This window comes from Lissotriton helveticus, chromosome 4_2 (assembly GCF_964261635.1).
Source record: "Lissotriton helveticus chromosome 4_2, aLisHel1.1, whole genome shotgun sequence".
In the NCBI taxonomy this organism is placed as follows: Eukaryota; Metazoa; Chordata; class Amphibia; order Caudata; family Salamandridae; genus Lissotriton; species Lissotriton helveticus.
In genome coordinates this window covers 106,223,701-106,244,646 of record NC_136064.1, presented here as the reverse complement: position 1 = coordinate 106,244,646, position 20,946 = coordinate 106,223,701, and the positions used below count along the sequence as shown (strand labels likewise).

The window sequence follows — 20,946 nt, the reverse complement described above, 5'->3', positions numbered from 1 at the left end:
CTCCCCTCTGGCGGGAAGATCCCTGTTCATTTCGGCCAGAGTCTCCCCAGGGCCCCCGGGGTACTCGGGTGCTCACCCAGCGATCGGCCTCGACGCCAGTTTCCGTGGGTCAGCCAACTTGCTGTCCAGGAGGTGCTGTCGGAGTTCCACAAAGCAATTCAGGGACAAATGTTCATACGCAATGAGGTCAATGAGTCCCTCGAAGGTGGATACTTTGCTGCCCTTGATCCACCCTTCCAGGGCCCGGCTGTAGAAATTGACATATTCTACCCATGTGGTGCCGGGGATCTTCTTGCATTCTCGGAAGCGTTGGCGGTACATTTCTGGGGTGAGCCCGTACCTTGAGAGGAGGGCCTCTTTCATGTGGCTGTAGGAGGTCTGTTCGGCGGACGGTAGGTCGAGTAGGGTGTCTCTCCCCTCACTCAGGAATCGACCCCACAGCCCGGCTCCCCAATCTTTCTGCGGAACTCGGTGGGAGGTCATGGCGATCCTCGTAGGCCTTGAACCATTGCTGGATGTCATCGTTTTTGTAATATTCTCCACATCCTTGGGGATGTGGACCTTGGGTTCCACCGGGGGAACGGACTCTCGGGTCGCTGCTGTTCGGTTGTCTTCGTTCCGGGCCTTTAGTTCTATTTCCAATATGCTGCGCTCGTGCTCCAGCTGGAGCTTCTTTCCGTCATGTTCTCGCTGGAGTTTCTTCTCCTCCAGTTCTCCTTGCAGCCGCAGCTGCTCGATGGCTAGCTTTTTCTCGGCCAGCTTGAGTTCTACCTCCATCTTCAAACGGGCTAGTTCTAGCTCGTGGCTTCGGTTGCGTTCTCGGTCGGTCATCTCTTCTCGAGATAGACCTCTCTCTGTGCTGTGAGTCCGCGTCGGGGACTCTGCTCTCTCTTGCTCTGGGGCGTGGGTTTCGATCCGGGGGGCTCCCCCTCCATCGGCTTCTGTCGGTGCTGGAGGTTGGGCTCCGGTCTCCATCCAGGCTGTTACAGCTTGTTGAAAGTCCTCTTTGGTGTTTAGTCCCGTTGTCGGGATTTGGCGATTTATGCAAAACTGCTTCAGCTGCCGGTGTGTATAATCTCCCAGAAGTTCCATCTGGAAGGTGGTTTCGTCGTTGGTGATGCTCATGGTGAAGTAGTGTGGCTCACTGGTGTGAAGTAGTGTGGCTCACTGGTTAGAGGCGGCAGACCCGAGAGCAGAGGACGGCCCGGGACCAGGGTTCGATTCCCGGCGCGGCAGGTTTCTGGACCAGGGTCAGCGGACTCGATAATTCTCTCGCCTCGGTGCCCACTCTGATCAGCGTTCACACTCGGCAACTCTGGGCATTAGCTTGCCTCATCTTCACTAACGGCCCCACCAGACCGCCGGGGATGCCTGGTCTCACCCTGGAGATACCCATTAAGGGACCATCTCTCAGGGAAGCCAGGAAGGGTTTCGCAGCGGTCGAAGCGCCTTGGGACCCTACGGGTAAGTAGTGCGCTATATAAATGCCTATACATACATGGTTGCTCTTCGTTCGGGTGTTGTCAGTACTGTACGATCCCTAGACGTAGGTTCTTATCGCGACGCTGCCACCAATGTTAGAAGGGGTGATCTCCGAGGGCCAGGTTGTGCTCACCCAGACACCCCAAGACCCACCTCTCCCACAGAACTTGCCGAGTCTTGATTGTGAGGTCCTCACCGGGGAGGACTTCAAGTCTAGGATCGTACACACGGAGCTCACACCACACTATGAACAGACACCACACCGTTGGATTCTAGTAACAAGTTCTTTATATAAGCAATAAACGAAGGAAGCACCCTTATATACACAGTGGTCGAGGGGCCACAAAGTCTTGGAGGATTCAGGAAGGGGGAAGCGGGACAGTCTTTTAGTCTCTGGGTCAGTACGAGGCGTACCCTACGCACAGCTCTCAATCCTCGAGCCGGGGGATACGGGATGATGGTCGTACTGGCTGCCTCGCCTCCGTCGAGTCGGCTCGGTCATGATGGTGGTCTCGATGGTCCAGCCGGACCAGAGTACTCCTCGAGCCGCGACGAGGTCAGCAGGGCTCGATCTGGAGAAGTTCGTGAGGAGCCGCGACAGCGTCAGCAGGGCTCGGGTGGTCTTAGAGGTCGAGCCGCGACAGCGTCAGCAGGGCTCCGATGGTTACAAGTTCAGCTTGAGCCGCGACAGCGTCAGCAGGGCTCCGATGGTTACAAGTTCAGCTTGAGCCGCGACAGCGTCAGCAGGGCTCAGGTGGTTCAGTTCCTTAAGGCGAAGAAGGAGCCGCGACAGCGTCAGCAGGGCTCAGAGGTTCAGGATGAGTCTTCTTAGGGTCAGCAGCGATCAGATCAGCAGGCTTCAGGTCCAAGATACAACTGCCCGCTAGTTGTCGGGCGGGCCCAGTTATAGTCCTCCTGCTCTTTGATCTCCGGACCCTCGCAGGCAGAGGTCTCCTGCCCGGGGGGCTGGTCGTTGGCGAGGTCCGGCGGTTGGCTCTTTGATCCCTTTGAAAGATGGGTCTGGGAATTCCCAGATGCCCAGCGGGTCTGGAGCCAGCACTCGGGGAGGCCAGAGGTGCGATCGAAACTGGCTCACTGGGGAGGGCCAAAGGTGTGACAGAAACCAGCCCCTCAGGTGAGGCCGGAGGTGCCATCGAAACTCCCTGGCTTATCTCACTCGGGGAGTCCTTTACCCCCCCAGCCGGGACTGGCGCGCCTTTGGAGTCTGGGGTTCGCTGGGGCCGGGGTCACGCTAGGCCCAGGGAGACAGGGATGTCGGGAAGGGAAGATGGCGTCCGGGCCTTGTGGGGCATGCAAGGTTAGGCGCTCGGAGCCGGGCGTGGAGCGGAAAAGGCAGGCCTGGTCGAGGTTCTCGGGGGATCTAGGTTTACTTGAAGGGGGACGACCAGGCTCGGGGTGCAGGCTTATGCTCACAGGGTGTGGAGGGACAGAGGCGAACCACGCCACGATGCCGGGTCCAACAGTGTACATTAGAAGAAGTAGTTGTGTACCTTTCCCAAAGGTTCCTTGCTGTATTATCTCGTTGCATAGTAGTCTGAAATGTCTGGTAACTGAGAGATACAGGTATGCCATCATGTTGAGTTGAACATGCACAGCAAGCGTGCAGCAAAATGTATATGCATGGTGCTCACAGATACTATTAGTGTGAAAATATATTCCAATTTCTCACCCCAGTTACTGGGCAATGTAAAAGAAACCATATACTTCAGAAAGAACATACCGAAGGTACAGAACATTTCAGTCTTCTTGAAACCCTACTGACAGATGAAGGACAGCGATTCCGCTACCTTTGTCAAGGTGATATGTAAACATTGAGTTTGATTGTTCAGATAATAGCTACATGCGGTTATGTTGAGAGCCCTTGAACTTCACTAGTAACAGAAGTGTACAGTTCGTTATTTGTAAGCCTTTGTGTGTGATGCGGAGTGCTGCTTGCGCTCCTGCCGGCCCCTCGGCCAAACACTGCCTTTATAATTGCCCTCTATGGCGTAAGGTGCCTTCTTTACTCTTTTCCTGCACAGGAAGTTTGGGAAAGGGCTTTGTGGTCCCTGGAGCCCTTCTTGTTTGTGGACTGAGTTGAACAGCCCTATCAATGGATCTCCTGCACAATGGCTGCTGTTTGTGACCTTGAGACAGAGACTTTCCCAGAGCAGTGCAAGATACTCTATTTACTCAAAACTCAGTGACACTCAAATGTTGATGGGAGCAGGACTTATCTTTTTCATAAGTGTGTCCCTACTTGGTTGGTCATAGATTTTGACCGGCGTCGACTACTGTCCCGGGAGACCTCCCTTCGACGCCGATCTCGATGTCACCAGCGCCGCGCGCCTCTGACGCCTGCTCCAAGAATGAGGTCTGGAAAAGAAGCACAGAGGTTAATGGAAGAGGAAGAGTAGCAACAAAAGCATGAGGAGGCGGAGGAAGGGGAGATTGTGGACCCTGAACAGGATTTCGAAGGTCTGTAGGAGGCTAGTGGCCTGGATACTTCTCCTAAATGGGAACTCTCATCTCTGAAAGGTCTTCCAATGCAAGAGGTGACATATTATCACACTGTGGTCAGGAAAGCAGCGGATCTGCTGTAATTGCCTCTTCCTACAGCAGTATTTCACAAGATGGCCGCCTGGTAGGAGCTCCCGTTGAGACTGAGCTCCCAGTGCTCGGGATCCCATTTAGGGCTTTATCCCTGTTAGCACCCATCAGTCCTCACTAAAAGTAACTGGAAAAATAACAAAAGTAACTGGAAAACAACAAAAGTAACTGGATTGCCCGGATTGCCCGCTTACCTGATCGACGGAGGTTTGAACCTGCAAAGCCCAGAGATCGGCTACTGAACACTCGCCTTCAGGCACCCCCATCGCGCGGCGGGACTGTGAGGCTGAAACTCCAGGAGCCTGCTGAGCCTGCACTTCCCCACGGATCATCGCTGCAGCAGAGGAGTCCCTGCGGCGTCGGAGGGCTGAGAGAGGCCCCCCTCCCGTCCGTTCCATGGCAGAAGACGCTGGTTGCTATGCCGGGACTACAAAGGGACGAGACCACGACAACTGATCCGTCCGCCCGATCCACTGCACCGGAGCACATGCGGTCTGATACTGGTCTGAGCGGATGAGGTTTCCGAGAGCCTGCCTGCACTGGCTCCTACCCCGCGGATCATCGCTGCGGCTGGACACGACAAGCCCCCCCAACGCGCTGCCGGGACTGAGCGGCTGAGGTTCCGGGAGCCTGCCTGCACTGGTCACAGCAGAGGAGTCCCAGCGGCGTCGGAGGGCTGAGAGTGGCCCCCCTCCCGCCTGCTCATAGGTGCAGGTCGCTGATTGTTCTGCCTGGACTGGCCAAGGTGACAACGCCAAGGTGCCTGAACTGGCCAGCACGAGGCCACGACGGCGGACCCTCCCGCCCGCTCCACAGCACTGGAGGCTGAATGCGGGACCAGGAGGGACGCCGGCTGAGTGGAGCCTGCCCCTGGCGGCACCGGAGGATGGATGCAACCGTAGGTGTGGCGCCGCTGCCCGGAGGAGCTGCTGAAGTGAGCCATGGGACCAACGAGAGCTAGAGAGCCGACAGGAGCCTGCCCCCACCGGCACCGGGAGTGGATACTCGGTAATGAGTTTCCCCACAGCTCAGGGATCTGAAGGTTTGGAACCCCTATGGTAAACATTTGAGCTCACGTCGCCTGGAAGATCTGGAGCCCTGAGGCAAACACACAGCGCACATATAGCTGCTTTCGGAAGGATATGCGTCACACCTGGATTAAAACATTGCAGCCTCAAATATTCTGCTGGCAAGCCCAACACGCTTACGGAGGCATAAGGTATTTATTTCACCCCACCCGCCTGCTCACATTTTTAGACTACCTCCTTTGTGCAAAATGGCTGGGGCCATAAAACTGCTCAAATTTTTTAAACTACCTCCTTTGTGCAAAATGGCCGGGGCCATAAATCTGTAGAAATAAAGCCCCCTCCGGTACCTTTGATGTCCACGAGGCTCCTCAGCCTAACTCCCCCACACAAGACCACCAGAAATAGAGATTAGACTCCCTCCCAGCAAGCTATGAGCAGTGCTTGCTCAAATAGAAAGTGAAACTGTCCTTCCCTGGGCTCAAAGTAATAGCAGCAGACAGAGGACTAATACTTCTATCTTCCCCATCGGTTCGGCCATCTTAGTCTGCCTATCTTTGGGCGACCATCATGGACTAGTCATTTCTACCATCGGACCTAAGGCCTTTTAGATTATTCTTATCGGCTGCACAGTTTACACAGCTTGATGTTCTCACGTCGTACTATGATAGAGTGTGTGCCTTTTTACAGTGGTATTATATTACTATATTCCTAAGTGTATCCAGCACATTTCACTTTTCTGCACCTATTGCTACCTCATATATTTTTGCCTTTTACAATGGCATTATATTTTTATTTTTATATCCCTAATTGTATCTTGCACGTCCCACTTTTTCGTCACCTGTAATGCACCGATTGCTACCTCATATTTTTTGCTGCTCACTAATGTCACTTGTTTCATATAATCTTTGTTTGCAATTGTATTTTGCTACTGACTCATGTACCTCACATATTTTTGACTATTCACTATTGTCACTTTCGACTTAGTTATTTTACTGTCTACACAGTTATTTTATTCCAGTAAATGGTCAGTATAATATTTCTACTTTATTCTGCACTTGGTTGTAACCCACATCGAATTCACTTTTATTCCTGTAATGTACCGACGAATATCTCATATAGACTTGGCACATGATGTAACCTGCACCCATTACACTGTTCTTTCCCGTATACACGGATTACTACCTCATATATTTTAGTTGCCCATTGGTGTCACCCCTGCTCCATGTAACTTACTGTCTGCATTTGTATTCTGCTCACATATATATAATTATTGTGCACCTTACATTTGTGCAACTGACACCGTGCAAGTCTTAGTCCTGTATGCACTGATTACTACCTCATACACCTTGGCCGCTCACTAGTGTCACTTCTGTTCCATGCAACTGGCTATTATTGTCTGCATCTGTATTTGGCTCCAGTATAGCATTTTTATGCACCCTACACTTGTGCAACCTGCACCCATTTCAAACCTTATTCCTGTGAACACCGATTACTACTATTGTATTCTGCTCACATATATCATTATTGTGCGCCTTACATTTGTGCAACCGACACTCATCTCAAGTCTTAGTCCTGTATGCACTGATTACTGCCTCATACACCTTGGCCGCTCACTAGTGTCACTTCTGTTCCATGCAGCTGGCTATTATTGTCTGCATCTGTATTCGGCTCCAGTATAGCATTTTTATGCGCCCTACACTTGTGCAACCTGCACCCACTTCAAACCTTATTCCTGTAAGCACCGATTACTACCTCATATACTTTGGCTGCTCACTAGTGTCACTGTTTGGTCCTTGCTACTGGCTATGAATGTGCACCCTCCCACACCTACCTACACTCTCATCCCAACATGGAACCCATCGGCAAGCACACATATAGAATCAACTACCCACCCGCACTCACCAAAAAAGCCGCTAAACGCTTTAAACACAACTTCCTGAGGTCCCACCCTGAAACTCCCTTTGCAGACACCTACTTCTCACCAGTCAATGGTATCCTCTTCCATACCACATGCAGAGTCCAAAGGAGAAAATCGTTCCTCACCTTACTCACCGTCTCCACCTCCAGGAAATTCGCGCATGGCCTAAAACTCGCCATCACACCATCCCAACTCTTCCCGGGCAGAAGCACCATCACTATCTACAATAACGGGATTATCCTAATTCAATCCACAGACTGGAACTACTAGACAACCTGTTCCCCACGTTCAAACAACACCTCGCCAATCATCGGACCCCCGCTCATAGCACCTTCAGTCCTATCACCCTTGACTTCACAGCCCCCAACCACAACCCTTCTAACCTAGCTCAACCCCAAAACGACACGCACCCTTCCTCCAACCCCGGCACCTTAGACATTCACCCACCTAATGTAGCTACCTCACACTCCTCAATCACAGTCTTAGATCCCTCGCCCACATACTCCAGCGGCACCCCCTCCCCCCCACCAACCTCACCTTGACCTCCACTCATACCACTCCCATTCCTGTCACCCCTGACACCACAGCCTCAAACCAAAAACATTCTAACCTAGCCCAGCCCCAAAACGACATGAACCTCTCCTCTACCCCCGGTACCTTAGTCATTCACCCACCTACTGTAGTTACCCCACACCCCTCAAGCACAGGCATAGATCTCTCCCCCTCATACACCAACCACCTCACCCCTCCCCCTCATACACCAGCCCTCATTCCCATTCCTTTTACCCCTGACACCACAGCTCCCACCCGCAACCCGCCTAACCTAGATCAGCACCAGACCGACACGCACAAAGACAAACCCCACCCTTTATCCCCCCATCCTCAGCCCCCACTTCCACCCATTAACTAATCACACAGAACACACCACCTACATTAACTTAACTCCACCCCCTCAAAAAAGAACCATCTACAATCCCACTTCCCCCCCATTCTCACCCCCCACTACCCAACTTACACCCCCATCACCACTAACATACGCCCATCCTCCACCCTGCTCTCTCCGCCTACCACCAATACTCTCATCCATACCACCAACCTCCCCCCTATGTCATCCACACCCAATCCTCCCATCCCCACCTCCAACACATATCCCACTCTGGACTACATTACGGCCTCCCTCCACCAGCTCAAAGAAGACATTCACACCTTCAAACAACAACTACTCTGCACACACTCCAGTCACCCCCCACCCAACACCCTCCTCCAGATCAAACAAGACATTCACATCATCAAACAATTACTCTGCACACACCCCGGACACCCCTCACGCGCATCCAACATCACCACCCCTCCCAACTGGTCCTCCACCCGGGCGGCTAACTCTCGCACTCAACTCCCCCCGCACTGGACCTCAATCCCTGTTCACAATCGCGAAAACCGCCCCATCGCTCCCGCAACCCTCTCTCGGACCTCGACACAATCACCCTCCTCCGCTCCTACGACCCAGCTCCCCATAGCAACACACCCGACACTCTCCTCGCCATTCCTACGATTCACTCAAATCCCCTTAGACCCCCACACACTGAACAACAGAATCGCTATCCATAGTAACCTGAGTAAAGTCCTCCTCGCTCTAAAACCCCCTCCCTCCCTCCCTCGACACACCCCGTCTCAAATGCACCCTCATCAACTGCAGATCAGCCTCTAGACACTCCTCCGCAATCGCTGATCTCATTTTAACATTGGATCTTGACTTAATCATCATGACTGAAACGTGGCTAACAGAATCTTCTACACCTATAAGGGACATTCTGGTTCCCCCCAACTACCACATCACTAGACTTGACAGGTCTGGCAAAAAAAAAGGTGGTGGAATCGCATGTATATACAGGAGCAACCTCTCTGTCTTGAAAGTAACCTCCCCCTCCCTACCCTCCCCAACCTCTTGTGAATACATCTGCCTCGATATTATCAGTGAGGGCAAACCGATATGCTCTCTTCACGGCATTTACCAACCACCCGGCGACAACCTTACCTTCTCCCAACAAATCATGGATATTATCTCAACCAACTCTGGGCGACAACTCACACAAATATACCTTGGTGACTTCAACCTCCACTGGAACGATCACAATGATGCGGTGGTAAAAGGTCTGAAAAATGTCTTCAACGCCCTTGACCTCACTCAAATATGCAACAGTCCGACTCACGAGAAAGGCTCTATCCTCGACCTTATCTTCAAAGAGGCCTCTATCCAACTCGATTCTATCCAACCCTGTGACTGGTCAGATCATCATATTATCACATTCTTCATTAATGAAAAAGTTAAATTTAACCCTGTTCAATCCTCCAGGCCCAAAGTCTGGAAAAGAGACATGAAAAAACTAAACTCAAACTCTCTACCCCCCAACAGCTGCAACCTATTACTTCCTCCTACTGGCGTTACGGACGTCCAATCCTTGACTGATCACTATCTCAACACTATGACCTCAATAATTAATGAAGCCGCACCATTGCAGCTAAAAAAAGCCTCCGCAAAAATTTCCAATCCTTGGTACGACGGGAGTCTCAATGACGATAGATGTGCCATGCGAATGGCAGAACGCACCTGGAGATCAGCTCCCTCTGCACTGAACCTAAAAATCCTGAAGAAAAAGAGAAATGCCTACTTCAGGAAAATAAAACGCTCAAAATCAAACTTCTTCAGTCTTCAGCTCGACCAAGCCAAAAATCGTCCGAGAAAGCTGTTTGAGCTTATCAGAACACAATCCAAGGAACAACCCCGACCTCTCAGCACTATGCGCGAAGCACCCTCCTGCGAAGACTTCGCCTCTTTCTTTATCCAAAAAACCGACAACATAAAGAATGACGACCTCATTGACGCAAGCATCTACTCCAAACCCCACTGCATAGCACCCACTAAACCAAAAAACAATGCTACATGGTCATCCTTTGTCACCTACTCGGAAGAAGAAATTGGCAGACTGCTCAGTAATCTGAAACCATCCAATCACCTCACAGACCCCCTTCCGGCTAACGCTGTCAAAGACCTTACCCCTTCGCTCCTTCCACTCTGGACTAAAATCATTAACAGCTCACTTCAACAAGGGACCATTCCAGACTCCCTCAAAGTTGGACAAGTCACACCTTTACTAAAGAAACCTACAGCCGACCCCTATGACCTAAAGAATTACCGTCCCATTACCAATATTCCGACTCTTGCCAAACTGTTGGAAAAATGCGCACAAATACAATTGACTAAACACATTAATCAGTTTGATCTCCTCAACTCGCATCAATCAGGCTTCCGAGCAAATCACAGTACAGAAACTGCTATGACTCACATAATTGACGACGCCCTTCAAATCCTAGATCAAAACGATACCTGCCTCCTCATCCTTCTTGATCTCTCCTCTGCATTTGACACCGTCAAACATGAGAATTTACTCGAACTGTTAAACACAAGTGTGGGTCTATCTGGAACTGTGCTCAAGTGGTTCACGTCCTTTCTACACAACAGGTCGCAGAAATTCAAGAGTAACAACTTGATGTCCTCGCCAATACCTGTATCGCTAGGCGTACCACAAGGATCCTCCCTATCCCCAACTTTGTTCAACCTTGTTATGGAACCTCTCACCACCTTGCTACAAGATTCCAATGTACCCTTCCACATGTACGCTGATGACACCCAACTTTATCTCAAACTACAATCACCCAAAGACATCATGCTCTTGAATTCTACGATCAGAAGCACCCAATCCTGGCTGGCCGCTAAGCATCTCAAACTCAATGCTCTTAAAACAGAGTTCCTTCTGATCTCACCTCCTGCGAAGATCACTACCGCACAAATTTGGCTTAAACACCTAACGGCACTCAATGTTCAACCCACCATCGTGGACTCAGCAAAATCTTTAGGCATAACACTTGACACAAATCTCAGCATGCAGGAACACATCAACAAAGCAACTAAGGGAGCAAACTACCAAATCAACACCCTAAGGAAACTTAAACCCTTCCTTCCAGCCAAAGACTTCCAAACTGCGGTACAATCACTAGTCATACCTCGAATAGAATACGGCAGCATCGCCCTCTGCGGTCTCCCCCTAGCTACTACGGCACCCATAAGAGCTTCTCTAAACGCCGCAGCGAGACTCATCACTGGATCAAAAAAACACTCACACATTTCCCCTGACTTCAGATCCCTGAACTGGCTGCCTTTTGAAGCCAGAATACAACTGAAAATCGCTTGCTTGACACACAAGGCTGTCCACCTGAGCTCACCTGGATACCTCGCTCAGAAGCTGACGATTTCTGGAGGCTCCAGAAACACTAGAGGCACAAACAATCTTTTGCTAAAGCCCAGAAGATTCCGCAAGGAAAAAACCTATAAACGCTCCTTCTCAGGAATGGCACCCAGGATTTGGAACTCACTCCCTCCTGAAACCAGGCTCATCCCCTCTACCATACTTTTTAAGAAAGAAGTAAAAGCTATCCTCATGGCTAAATGCACTTGAATTATTACTGGGGATTAACTTCAAAGACTCGATTTTGAGCTGTACTACTTGTTCAAACCTTTTGCATTTTTGTATGACTTGTGATATTGACTTACCTGATTGTTTATGTTACCACTTATTTGTATTTTTATCATTATTGATGTATCTGTCTGTCTATGCTCCCTCGTATACCACCTCCACCCCAATGGTTATTCACTCACATGCTCGTACCCCTCATATGTAAAGCGCTCTGATATCTGCAAAGATCTTGTTCGCGCTATATAAAACTTTCAAAATAAAATAAATAAATAAATATTGAAATCTAATATTTTGACAGAGGTGCTCCATTCCCCTTCTATCTCGGAGCCTTAACTCCCTTTCAACGAGGCTTTGACTGAGCCCTTCCTTGATGTGTTGTAGAAGCCGATGACTGCTCCAGCGATGTTCAGGTCTGGGGCAAAAAGGGATAAGGTGGCTCTGAGGGATCCTGCTTTCCTGTTCACTCATCCATCACCAGAAAGGTTGGTCGTCCAGGCTTTGTGCTCCTCGAAGTAGTCCGCAAGGTCATTCCCATCTACATGTTCAGATAGGAAATCCAAATGCATGGAGCCATCTGCGAAAATGGTATTCTCTTCAGGCAGTATGGCTCTCAAATCCACAAATGCTACATGACTCTTGGGTCGCTACATCCATGCACTTATGGACTTGGCCAGGAAAGTGCTCCCAAAACTACCGGAGGACGTTCAGGATCAATTTTCAGAGGTTCTAATGGATGCTCAAGCTGCGTCCGGCCAGGTCATACAGTCTGGTCTGGAAACTGCTGATTTGATTGCCAGGGCGATGGGATCATCTGGGGCAACCAGTAGGCATGCTTGGTTATGGGGTTCAGTGTTCTCCCCTGATGTCCAAGCCACCTTGTTAGATCTGCCTTTCAACTGATTTCGCTTGTTTGTGGCCAAAGTGGACTTGGTGCTATAGCGCTGTAAAAACAGTAGAGCCATTGGGTCTCCAGTCTCAGGCCAGGGGCCTTGGATATCGCACTTTTCATGGTTTTGGCGGACAGGTAGCTGCTGCAACAGCAGGCAAGTTCCCTGTACTGATCTTACAGGGAAAAGGGCAGAGGTAGTCTGCGGGTGCAGCACGGCAGCTAGAATCCTCCTCCTCCTCTTTTGACCCTCCAACTGGTTCGTCAGTGAAGCAGCTCTAGCTCCACCATCCTAGAGCATGCTTGTCAAGTGGGAGAACTGGTGTCCCATTTTCTACAACATTGGAGGTCTATTACTACAGATCTCTGGGTGTTGAACATCTTAGAGAATGGGTATACCCTCCCCTCCTGGGAGTTTCCCCCTCCTTACCTTCCCCGTCAGGGTTTGTGCTTGGAAGAGCACCTTCTGCTTCTCCAGCAGTGAGTTCTGTCATTACTGCAAAAAGATGCGATCAAGGTGGTTCCAGAACAGAAAAGGGGTCAGGATACTACTCCAGGTACTTCTTGATTCCCAAAAAGGTCGCTTGAGGCTGATCCTAGACCGCAGAGTCTTGAATTTTTACCTCAAACAAGAAAAATTCAAGATGTTGATGGCTCGGGTTCTTCTTGCACTGCAGAAGTAAGAATGGATGGTGTTGATCGATTTGCTGAACGTGTTTTTTCAATCCCCATCCTAAAGTTGATGCGACTTTAGGATGGGGATGTTTTACGGTGGAGTCTCAACACCACCAGTTTGCGGTCCTTCCGTTCGGCCTTACTTCGTATCTTGGTTCTTCACAAAGGTGATGACAGTGGTGGCAGCACATCTCAGAAGATCTGGAGTTCCTGTTTTCCCCTGTCTGGATGACTGCCTGCTCAAAGCGAAGCTGCCAGAGATGGTGCTGCATCATTTGCAAGTAACAATGCAACTGTTGTTCAAATTGGGGTCTTCAATAAATGTACCCAAATCTCACCTGGTGCCCTCTCAGCGTAACCTGCTCATAGGGGGCAGTACTGGACACAACGGTAAGTCATGCCTTCCCGCCTCTGCAGAGAATTCAAGACATCCAGACCATGATCCCTCTTTTTCAGAATGGAGTGGCCGTTCCAGTCCTGAAGGTTTTTGCGCCTGCTCAGTCTTTTTGCTTCCTGCATGCTGTTGGTCAACCATGCACGCCGGTATATGAGGACCCTCCAGTGGTGCCTCCGCAGGCAGTGGTTTCAACACAACTGAGATCTCAGAGGTGATCAGAATCTCCAGAGAAACTAAGGCGGAGTTGTTATAGTGGAGTGTTCCAGGCAACCTGTCTCAAGGGAAGCAGTTTCAACCTACTCCTCCGGTGGCCACAGTGGGGACGGATGCCTCCACTCTAGGGTGGGGAGCTGATCTGGAGGTCAAAGGCCTTTGGTCTCCAGAGGAGAGGTTGCTTCACATCACTTTCCTGGAATGTGGTCCATCAACAAGCAGGTAGGAGTAGGGACGGATCTTCTTTGCAGAGGGTCTGCAACTCTGCTCAGGGGCTCAGACCCATCAGATTTATGTGATCGATAATCATCTAGCCGTAGAACTGAATGTGCGTGCGGACAGTGTCGGCAGTATTTGGCCGATCATGAGTTCCTTCTTCATCCTGAGGTAGTCCTTCACATTTTCAGGACATAGGGGTTTCCTCAGTTGGAGCTGTTTGCCACTTACGAGAAATCACACTGCCCGTCGTTCTGCAGTCTCCAATATCCGATGCAGGGAGCGTTGGGGGACGCGTTTCAGTCAGATTGGGGGTCACGCTTTTTTACACATTTCCTGCCATAATCTACATTCCTCCAGTTCTGAGAAAGATTCGCCAAGACCGGACCCAAACCATATTGATCGCCCCGGATTTGCACCCTCTGCTCCATCTCCCTTTCAGGGCAGACCTCCTCTCGCAGTCACAGGGGCAAGTTCTACACCCCCAACTCCAGAGGCTGCACCTTCATGCCTGGAGATTGAACGGGGCAACCTGAGTTCTTTCTCTCTCCCACCGGATGTGGTGAATGTTATTTAATCGTCCAGTAGACACTACACCAAATCTGTCTATTTTGGTAGGTGGGCCAAGTTTGTTAAATGGTGTAGAGAGAGTCGATTGATCTTTTGCAGGCCCATTTGTCGGAAATTGTGAGCTTCTCTCTTTCAGTAGCTCAACAGGGTAGTGCAGTAGCTACTATTAAAGGCTACTTGTCTGTCTTGTCGGCTTTTCTCTTTTTACCTGATCAACCCTTGTTGTTTTAATCGCCCGTAGTTATGCCATTCATTAAAGGTCTCACAAGTAGGCTTCCTCCCACTCCCTTTATCTTGCCTCAGTGGGATTTAAACTTGGGTCTCACTTTCTTAATGGGGTCTTCCTGTGAACCTTTACATAGTTGTCCCTTAAGGTTCCTCGCGTTTACGGCAATATTTCTGGTTGCAAACACTTCCGCTAGGAGGGTGAGTGAGTTGCAAGCTCTTGGCTCCAAGCCTCCATTTACATCATTCCATGCGGAGAACATGGTTCTTAGGACCAGAGATGCTTTCCTGCCTAAGGTGGACACTCCTTTCCACCTAGGGCAATCCATCACTTTACCCACTTTCTACCCTCCCCTCTCATCCTTCTAAGGAGGAGGAGAGACTTCACTGCCTGGACCGTAAGAGGGCGGTTAGCTTCTACCAGGACAGGACCAAGGACTTCAGGTTGAAAGACCAACTCTTCATCAGAAATGTGAGCAAGATGAAGGGCAACGCTGTCCACAAGAGAACTCTGTCCAGGTGGTTCATAGTCTGTATCAAGATCTACTACGCCTTTGCCAAGAAGGACCCTCCTTAAGGGATTTAAGCTCATTGTAACAGAGCGAAGTCTTCTTCTTCGGCTTTAGCTAGACATGTCCCTGTGGTGGACATCTGCAAGGCAGCAACTTGGGCCTTCCTCCACACTTTTGCGAAGCACTATTTCTTAGATTCAAAGGTGAGAAGGGACGGCAATTTTGCACGTTCCGTGCTGCAGGATTTGTGGTATAGGATGGCAAGCACCCTCCACCCGGAGCGGAACTGCATGGGGATTCGATTCAAAAGGTGAGGAATCCCAGGCAGATGTAGCCATCAGAAGAATAAGTTACTTACCTTCGGTAATGCTTTTTCTGGTGGATACAGTATCTGCCTGCGGATCCTCACTGACCCTCCTGCCTCCCCGTTGCCTGCCTGCTTATCCTGAAAAATATTCACTGTATATTTACGTGATTTATTGTTTAAATCATGTGAGGCTTGACTCTAGGAAATGTAAATGATAAGAAATTTCCGGGTTTTACTATGTTTGTATACTGTGTATACTTGTGTAGTGTGTCGGTTCACCTTCGCCTCGAAGGCACAGATAAAATGCGTGGAACTGACATCAGCACGCCAGCGAGTTCTTCTTTTGGCTCTGATGATGGCACGCAGAGTAGCGTGAACAGCCGTTCCATTGCGACTTCTTCGTCAAGGCGGAGAGCTAAGAAGAAAGGTATCTGTGAAATGCTGCATATGGGGGTAATTCAAAAGGTGAGGAATCTACAGGCAGATACTGTTTCCACCAGAAAAAGTGTTACCGAAGGTAAGTAACTTGTTCTTTGGGCACAGGTGGATTTGGCCTTTGAAGGATTCAAGGAAAACAAGGCCACTGCCCTCTCTCTCGGCTTTGCTCCACTACTTTGGCAGTTCTCCCTTCAGGAGCGCCCCTTTTGATGCTTCAGGAGGGGCTACCAGCATTCCTGGTCCAACCTCTAGAACCGGCCTGCACCTCTGACCTAATTAAATTTCAGAATATGTTAATAATAATCGGCTGGACCACAAAAGATTCTTAAGATTTTACATCTTTAGCTCCGAAGACCATCAGATGGACGGTCAGATTTTGCTTGGTTCAAAGAATGGTAACGTGTGCACAAAAAGACGTTAGGAAGCAGCCTGCTGAAGGCCTGCAGGCTCATACCGTCAAAGCCAAGACTGCTACCCCTCTTCTTGACATCTGTCAGGCCTTAACATGGACACCAGTGCACATGTTCATGAAGCACTACAGCATTGACAGCAAGGGCATTCCACCTGTTTGGTTCTACTTGACTTCTTGGTCTGAGCCCACTCCACCGACCCTGTTTTACTGCTTTAGCATTAGTCGCACCCTAATCACGCGACTCTATGATGCCGGCATCCGCGACAAGTCTCTGGACTCGATCTACTCCTTTGTCAGCCAAACACAGTGAGTCAGATTACCTCTGTTCTTCTCAGAACCTACAGAGATCAGTAGGAGAGATCCAGTAGGATGAGGGCTGTGATTTAGCCTCGGTCGAGGATGTCATCGGTGGCAGCGTGGAGTGTGGTCTCGGTGCTATGGTTGCTTCGGAAGGTAGATTGAGAGATGTCAAGGATGTGGTTCCCTTTGATTAACTCTGAGAGTTGGGGTTTGATGGCCTTCTCGATGACCTTGGCTGGGAAGGGTAACAGAGATATGGGTCTGAAGTTCTTAAAGTCGGCTGGGTCGGCGGGTCGCTCCTTTAGAAGGGAGGTGATCTCACTATGTTTCCAGTCGGGGAAGGTGGAGGTCTCGATGGAGCAATTGATGTTGCAGCGAAGTTCGGGGGCGATGGAGGTGGCTGCTCTCTGGAAGATGTGATACAATTGTTCAATAAAGCAATACCTAGACGCATTAAGAAAAGATCCTTTACTATTCTTCAGTGTTCTTCTGTCAAGTGGGCATACATCCAGACCTTTGACTAAGTCTCCTCATCATATAGACAAGTTACCCAATCATACTTTACCAGGTGAATGCCTTTTTTCTGCTGGATTCGTTTTCGATGTTCCTTAACTTCACGTATTTTTCTTGATCCAGCTGTGACTGGGGGTGAGTGTCTGAAAAGTTTCAGTGCTCTGTCCATCAACTTCTTCTATTTGCTTTGTTCGCCCTAAGTTGGCAGGGTATGCCCAGATGTGGTTCCTTGCTCACTTTGCCTCTGGATTCAAGCTAGCGTGGCCGAAGATGGGTGTTACCCCGAAACCGATCCCAGGATGCTTGTTTCCGGTTCAGGGAAGATCTGGCTTTGCAGTTTGGGCTGGACTGTTCCCATGAGGCACAGGGTCAAGACTGATTTGTATTTAGCTGGGTCTGAACTGAGGTGGCGAAATGACATAAATAACAATGCTGGACTCAACCCAGATCTGCGACTGGGGGCGAGTTTCCAAAATGTTTCTGCGCTCCATCCATCATCTCCTAGTGTTTGCATTGTATTAATATACCCATGGCCTGGACTTCACTGTTTGTCATTTTTGTTTTCATTGTATATAATATGTGAATTTACATAGTATTTAGTCTTATAGTCTTTTTAAAAAATTCCTTTTTTATAAATAAAATGAATTGTTAATTATAATTTGTGGTACATTGAGTCGATATTTATCTCCTTTGATCTATGGTCTTATCTTTCTTTGAGACCAAGTAGTTGCCCAGGTATTGCTTTATTGAACAATTGTATTTTACCTGTCCTAGGAACAAATATTAGTAACAGGGGGTCCTTTTTTTGCATTGTGGAAGATGTGATATGGGCAAGGGTCTGAGGGGGCTCCAGAGCGGATGCTCTTCATGGTCTTGAGTGTGTTGACTGGGGTGAGCAGAGTCCAGTTGAGCAGGATCTTTTCGGGTGCGGCGTGGTTGCGTGCAGTGGTGTCTGGCATGGTGGGAGGGTCTTGCGTGTCGAAACTGTTGTATATCAGCTTGATCTTGTGGTGGAAGATGGTGCCTAGTTTGTTGCTCGCCACTGTTGTGTATCAGCTTGATCTTGTGGTGGAAGATGGTGCCTTGTTTGTTGCTCGCCACTGTTGTGTATCAGCTTGATCTTGTGGTGGAAGATGGTGCCTAGTTTGTTGCTTGCTTGAGGGGTGCCAGATGATCGGCGCAGTTGTAGATTCATTGGTGGAGGTGTTAGCGTCATTACTGTGTCCAGTAAGGCACCCTCCCTCCCAGTATGATGATGCCATCCTAGGCAGCAATGACCATAATGTACACGACGTCTAGTGAGAGGCCTTGGGCCTGGGATGCAGGCCCTCTGGCCTTAATCTCTCGCTCACTGGCATTCTCTCCATTAATATGGCTCTGCAGTAACAATGTTATTTTCATGGAAAGAAATGGGGGTTGTGTTTTTAGATGACTAATTACTTTGGAGAAAACTTAATTCCTCATTTAATTTTATTAGCAGCAGCAGCAACAGCAGCAGCAGCAACAACAACAGCAACAGCAGCAACAACAGGCGCAGCAGCAGCAGCAGCAGCAGCAACAACAGGCGCAGCAGCAACAGCAACAACAGGCGCAGCAGCAACAAGCACAGCAGGTGACAACAGTGCCTCAAGCTCAGGGTCAGCCTTCTGGGCTGGGGATGCAGACCCTTCCCCCTCAGCAGCCCATGGTAAGTGTGTAGCCAGACTCACCAGGCTCTGGACATCCTCCTCAGTCGGTCATATTCCCCCACTCAGGCTTCCTCCTTCAGAGGGAGGTGTTTTATAGTTGAGATAGTTTCTCTTCTTCCTTCTTTAGAGCTGTCGCCCTTTTAATTGAAGACTTTTTTGTTTCTTGGTGAATAGCTCGAAAGAGGGCATTAAATGTCAAATGAGACATTGCCCACTGGGCAGATCTGATCTGCAAGTTTTAGAAACACTTTTTAAGCCCTTGTTTCTGCATGAAACATGTTTCTATATGCATCGATTGTTTTGAGGCCTGCTGTCTTAGAGCTCTGTCTGGTTACCCTGCCTGGCCACAAGAGAAGATTGCAATCTTTAACTGGTGCCTAAGAATGAAAGTGTCAGTCTGCCTCAGTGCCATTTTCTGTTACCTCTATTTGAAGACTGTTTCAGATTCTGGGCCTCAATACCACCCCCCTGAGACTGTAAAGATATGGGTAGTGCCCAATTAGGGGACATGCTGCCTCTTGTATTGTTTATGTCTCAAATATTTCTACTCCTACATCCTCAGCTCCAGGCCCTTGATTTCTACAGTTCATGGCTTGCTCTGGTCTTCAGAGGAATGAGAATGAAACTGGAATGGTATGCAAGCTTGTCACATACCCATGTTGCATGCCTGAATAACTTGCCTGTGTCTGGTCTACGGCCGGGACGATTGGAGTGTGGCCAAAGGCTCTGTACTATCTTGGGTATTTCTCTCTGTTCTACATAAGATTTGTTTTTTGTGCAGTGGGACTTAAACCACTGTGTTTTTTCAAGGCAAGTGTATTATTCCTTTTCCAAAGTTTTTTGAAGGCCAAACTTCTTTTTGCAGGACACTCTTTGGTCCATTGCCTCTTGAAATGTCAGGGTGTTTTCACAAGAACATATTAGGCCCAGGAAGTGTTCTCAGAGTCATTGATCTATCTGCACTAATAAGAGTTTATAGGGGAACGTGCCAATAACCCCAACCTATGGTCAAAATGTTAAATTCCCATGTTGCACACTGTTTCCTAAAGTGTTTAGTGGCCTACTTTTACAAAGATAACCTAACCAAAGTTATGCTGTGTCATCCTCTCAAGTCTAGATTGTATCTCAATCGCTGTCTCGAGATATGGGGAGCATTTGGTACTTCATTAGTAAACTGCATCCATGATGTCCAAACGCGTGGCACAAAATTGTTGAAAAACAGATAGTGAGTGCAAACAAATTGCCTCAGTGTGGACAACTGAGGACCTGCACACGTTTGTCGATAGAAAGTCCTAGACCTGACATTAACTGCCACAGAAGGACTGCTTTTGAGGTGCTCACCTTTTTAAGTACAGCTCCAAACCTTCACCAAGTGTCCCCAGGGCCTAGTCTTTCAAGGAAAGATACCCTGGCACCTGTTAGGAGCCCAACTGCCCCTGGTTCTTCTGGCGGTGGGAACTCCCACACCATCAGTGTAAAGATTCATTGGCCATGTTCATGAGTCTTAACCCCAGAGGCATTTGGGGGATAGGGCTTCTGATAGATACATTGTGAATACACATTCCAAGCTTCAGATTGGTCTGGAAACCTTTTCTGAGCAGTGACTGCGCACCTCAGAATGGTCCCTCGCTTCTCCATTCGTGATATCCCCTCTGGATCTGATGTCACCAGGCTGTATTAGATGCTAACCAGTACTTTTTCATCAGTTCCTATATTTAACACCTCATTGAGACAATCTGGAGCGCATCCTTTGTGTCTCCCTGACAAATTCAACATCAACTATGTCAAATATCTCCTCAAAAGGTTTCAGGTTTCAAGCCTTGCAGGCTGCATAGCACAATTATGTCCCTTTCAAACTCCCACGATGACTATATGTGGTATCTGGGATCCAGACCTGATGACCCCAGTATGTTGGTTCTCACCATACAGCCACCTCTTCCTCGCCGACCGAACCTGTGCTCACAGAAAGGTGGTAAAGTTATCTACCCAATGCCAAGACACTGCTGCTATAAACATGGAGGTTC

The 20,946-nt window shown here is 49.2% G+C and overlaps 1 protein-coding gene across 9 annotated transcripts in view; it reads left to right on the top strand.

Moving 5' to 3' along the window:
* MED12 (mediator complex subunit 12) overlaps window positions 1-20,946 on the top strand; it is a 614,738-nt gene that overhangs the window by 541,823 nt on the left and 51,969 nt on the right. For 4 of the 9 annotated variants that reach the window (XM_078640216.1, XM_078640215.1, XM_078640214.1 and 1 more), the window contains one exon: window positions 18,712-18,921. In XM_078640216.1, coding sequence (XP_078496342.1) covers window positions 18,712-18,921 — 210 coding nt within the window. The remainder of the gene's footprint in view (window positions 1-18,711; window positions 18,922-20,946) is intronic. The other 5 variants (XM_078640219.1, XM_078640212.1, XM_078640220.1 and 2 more) reach the window with 4 other exon arrangements.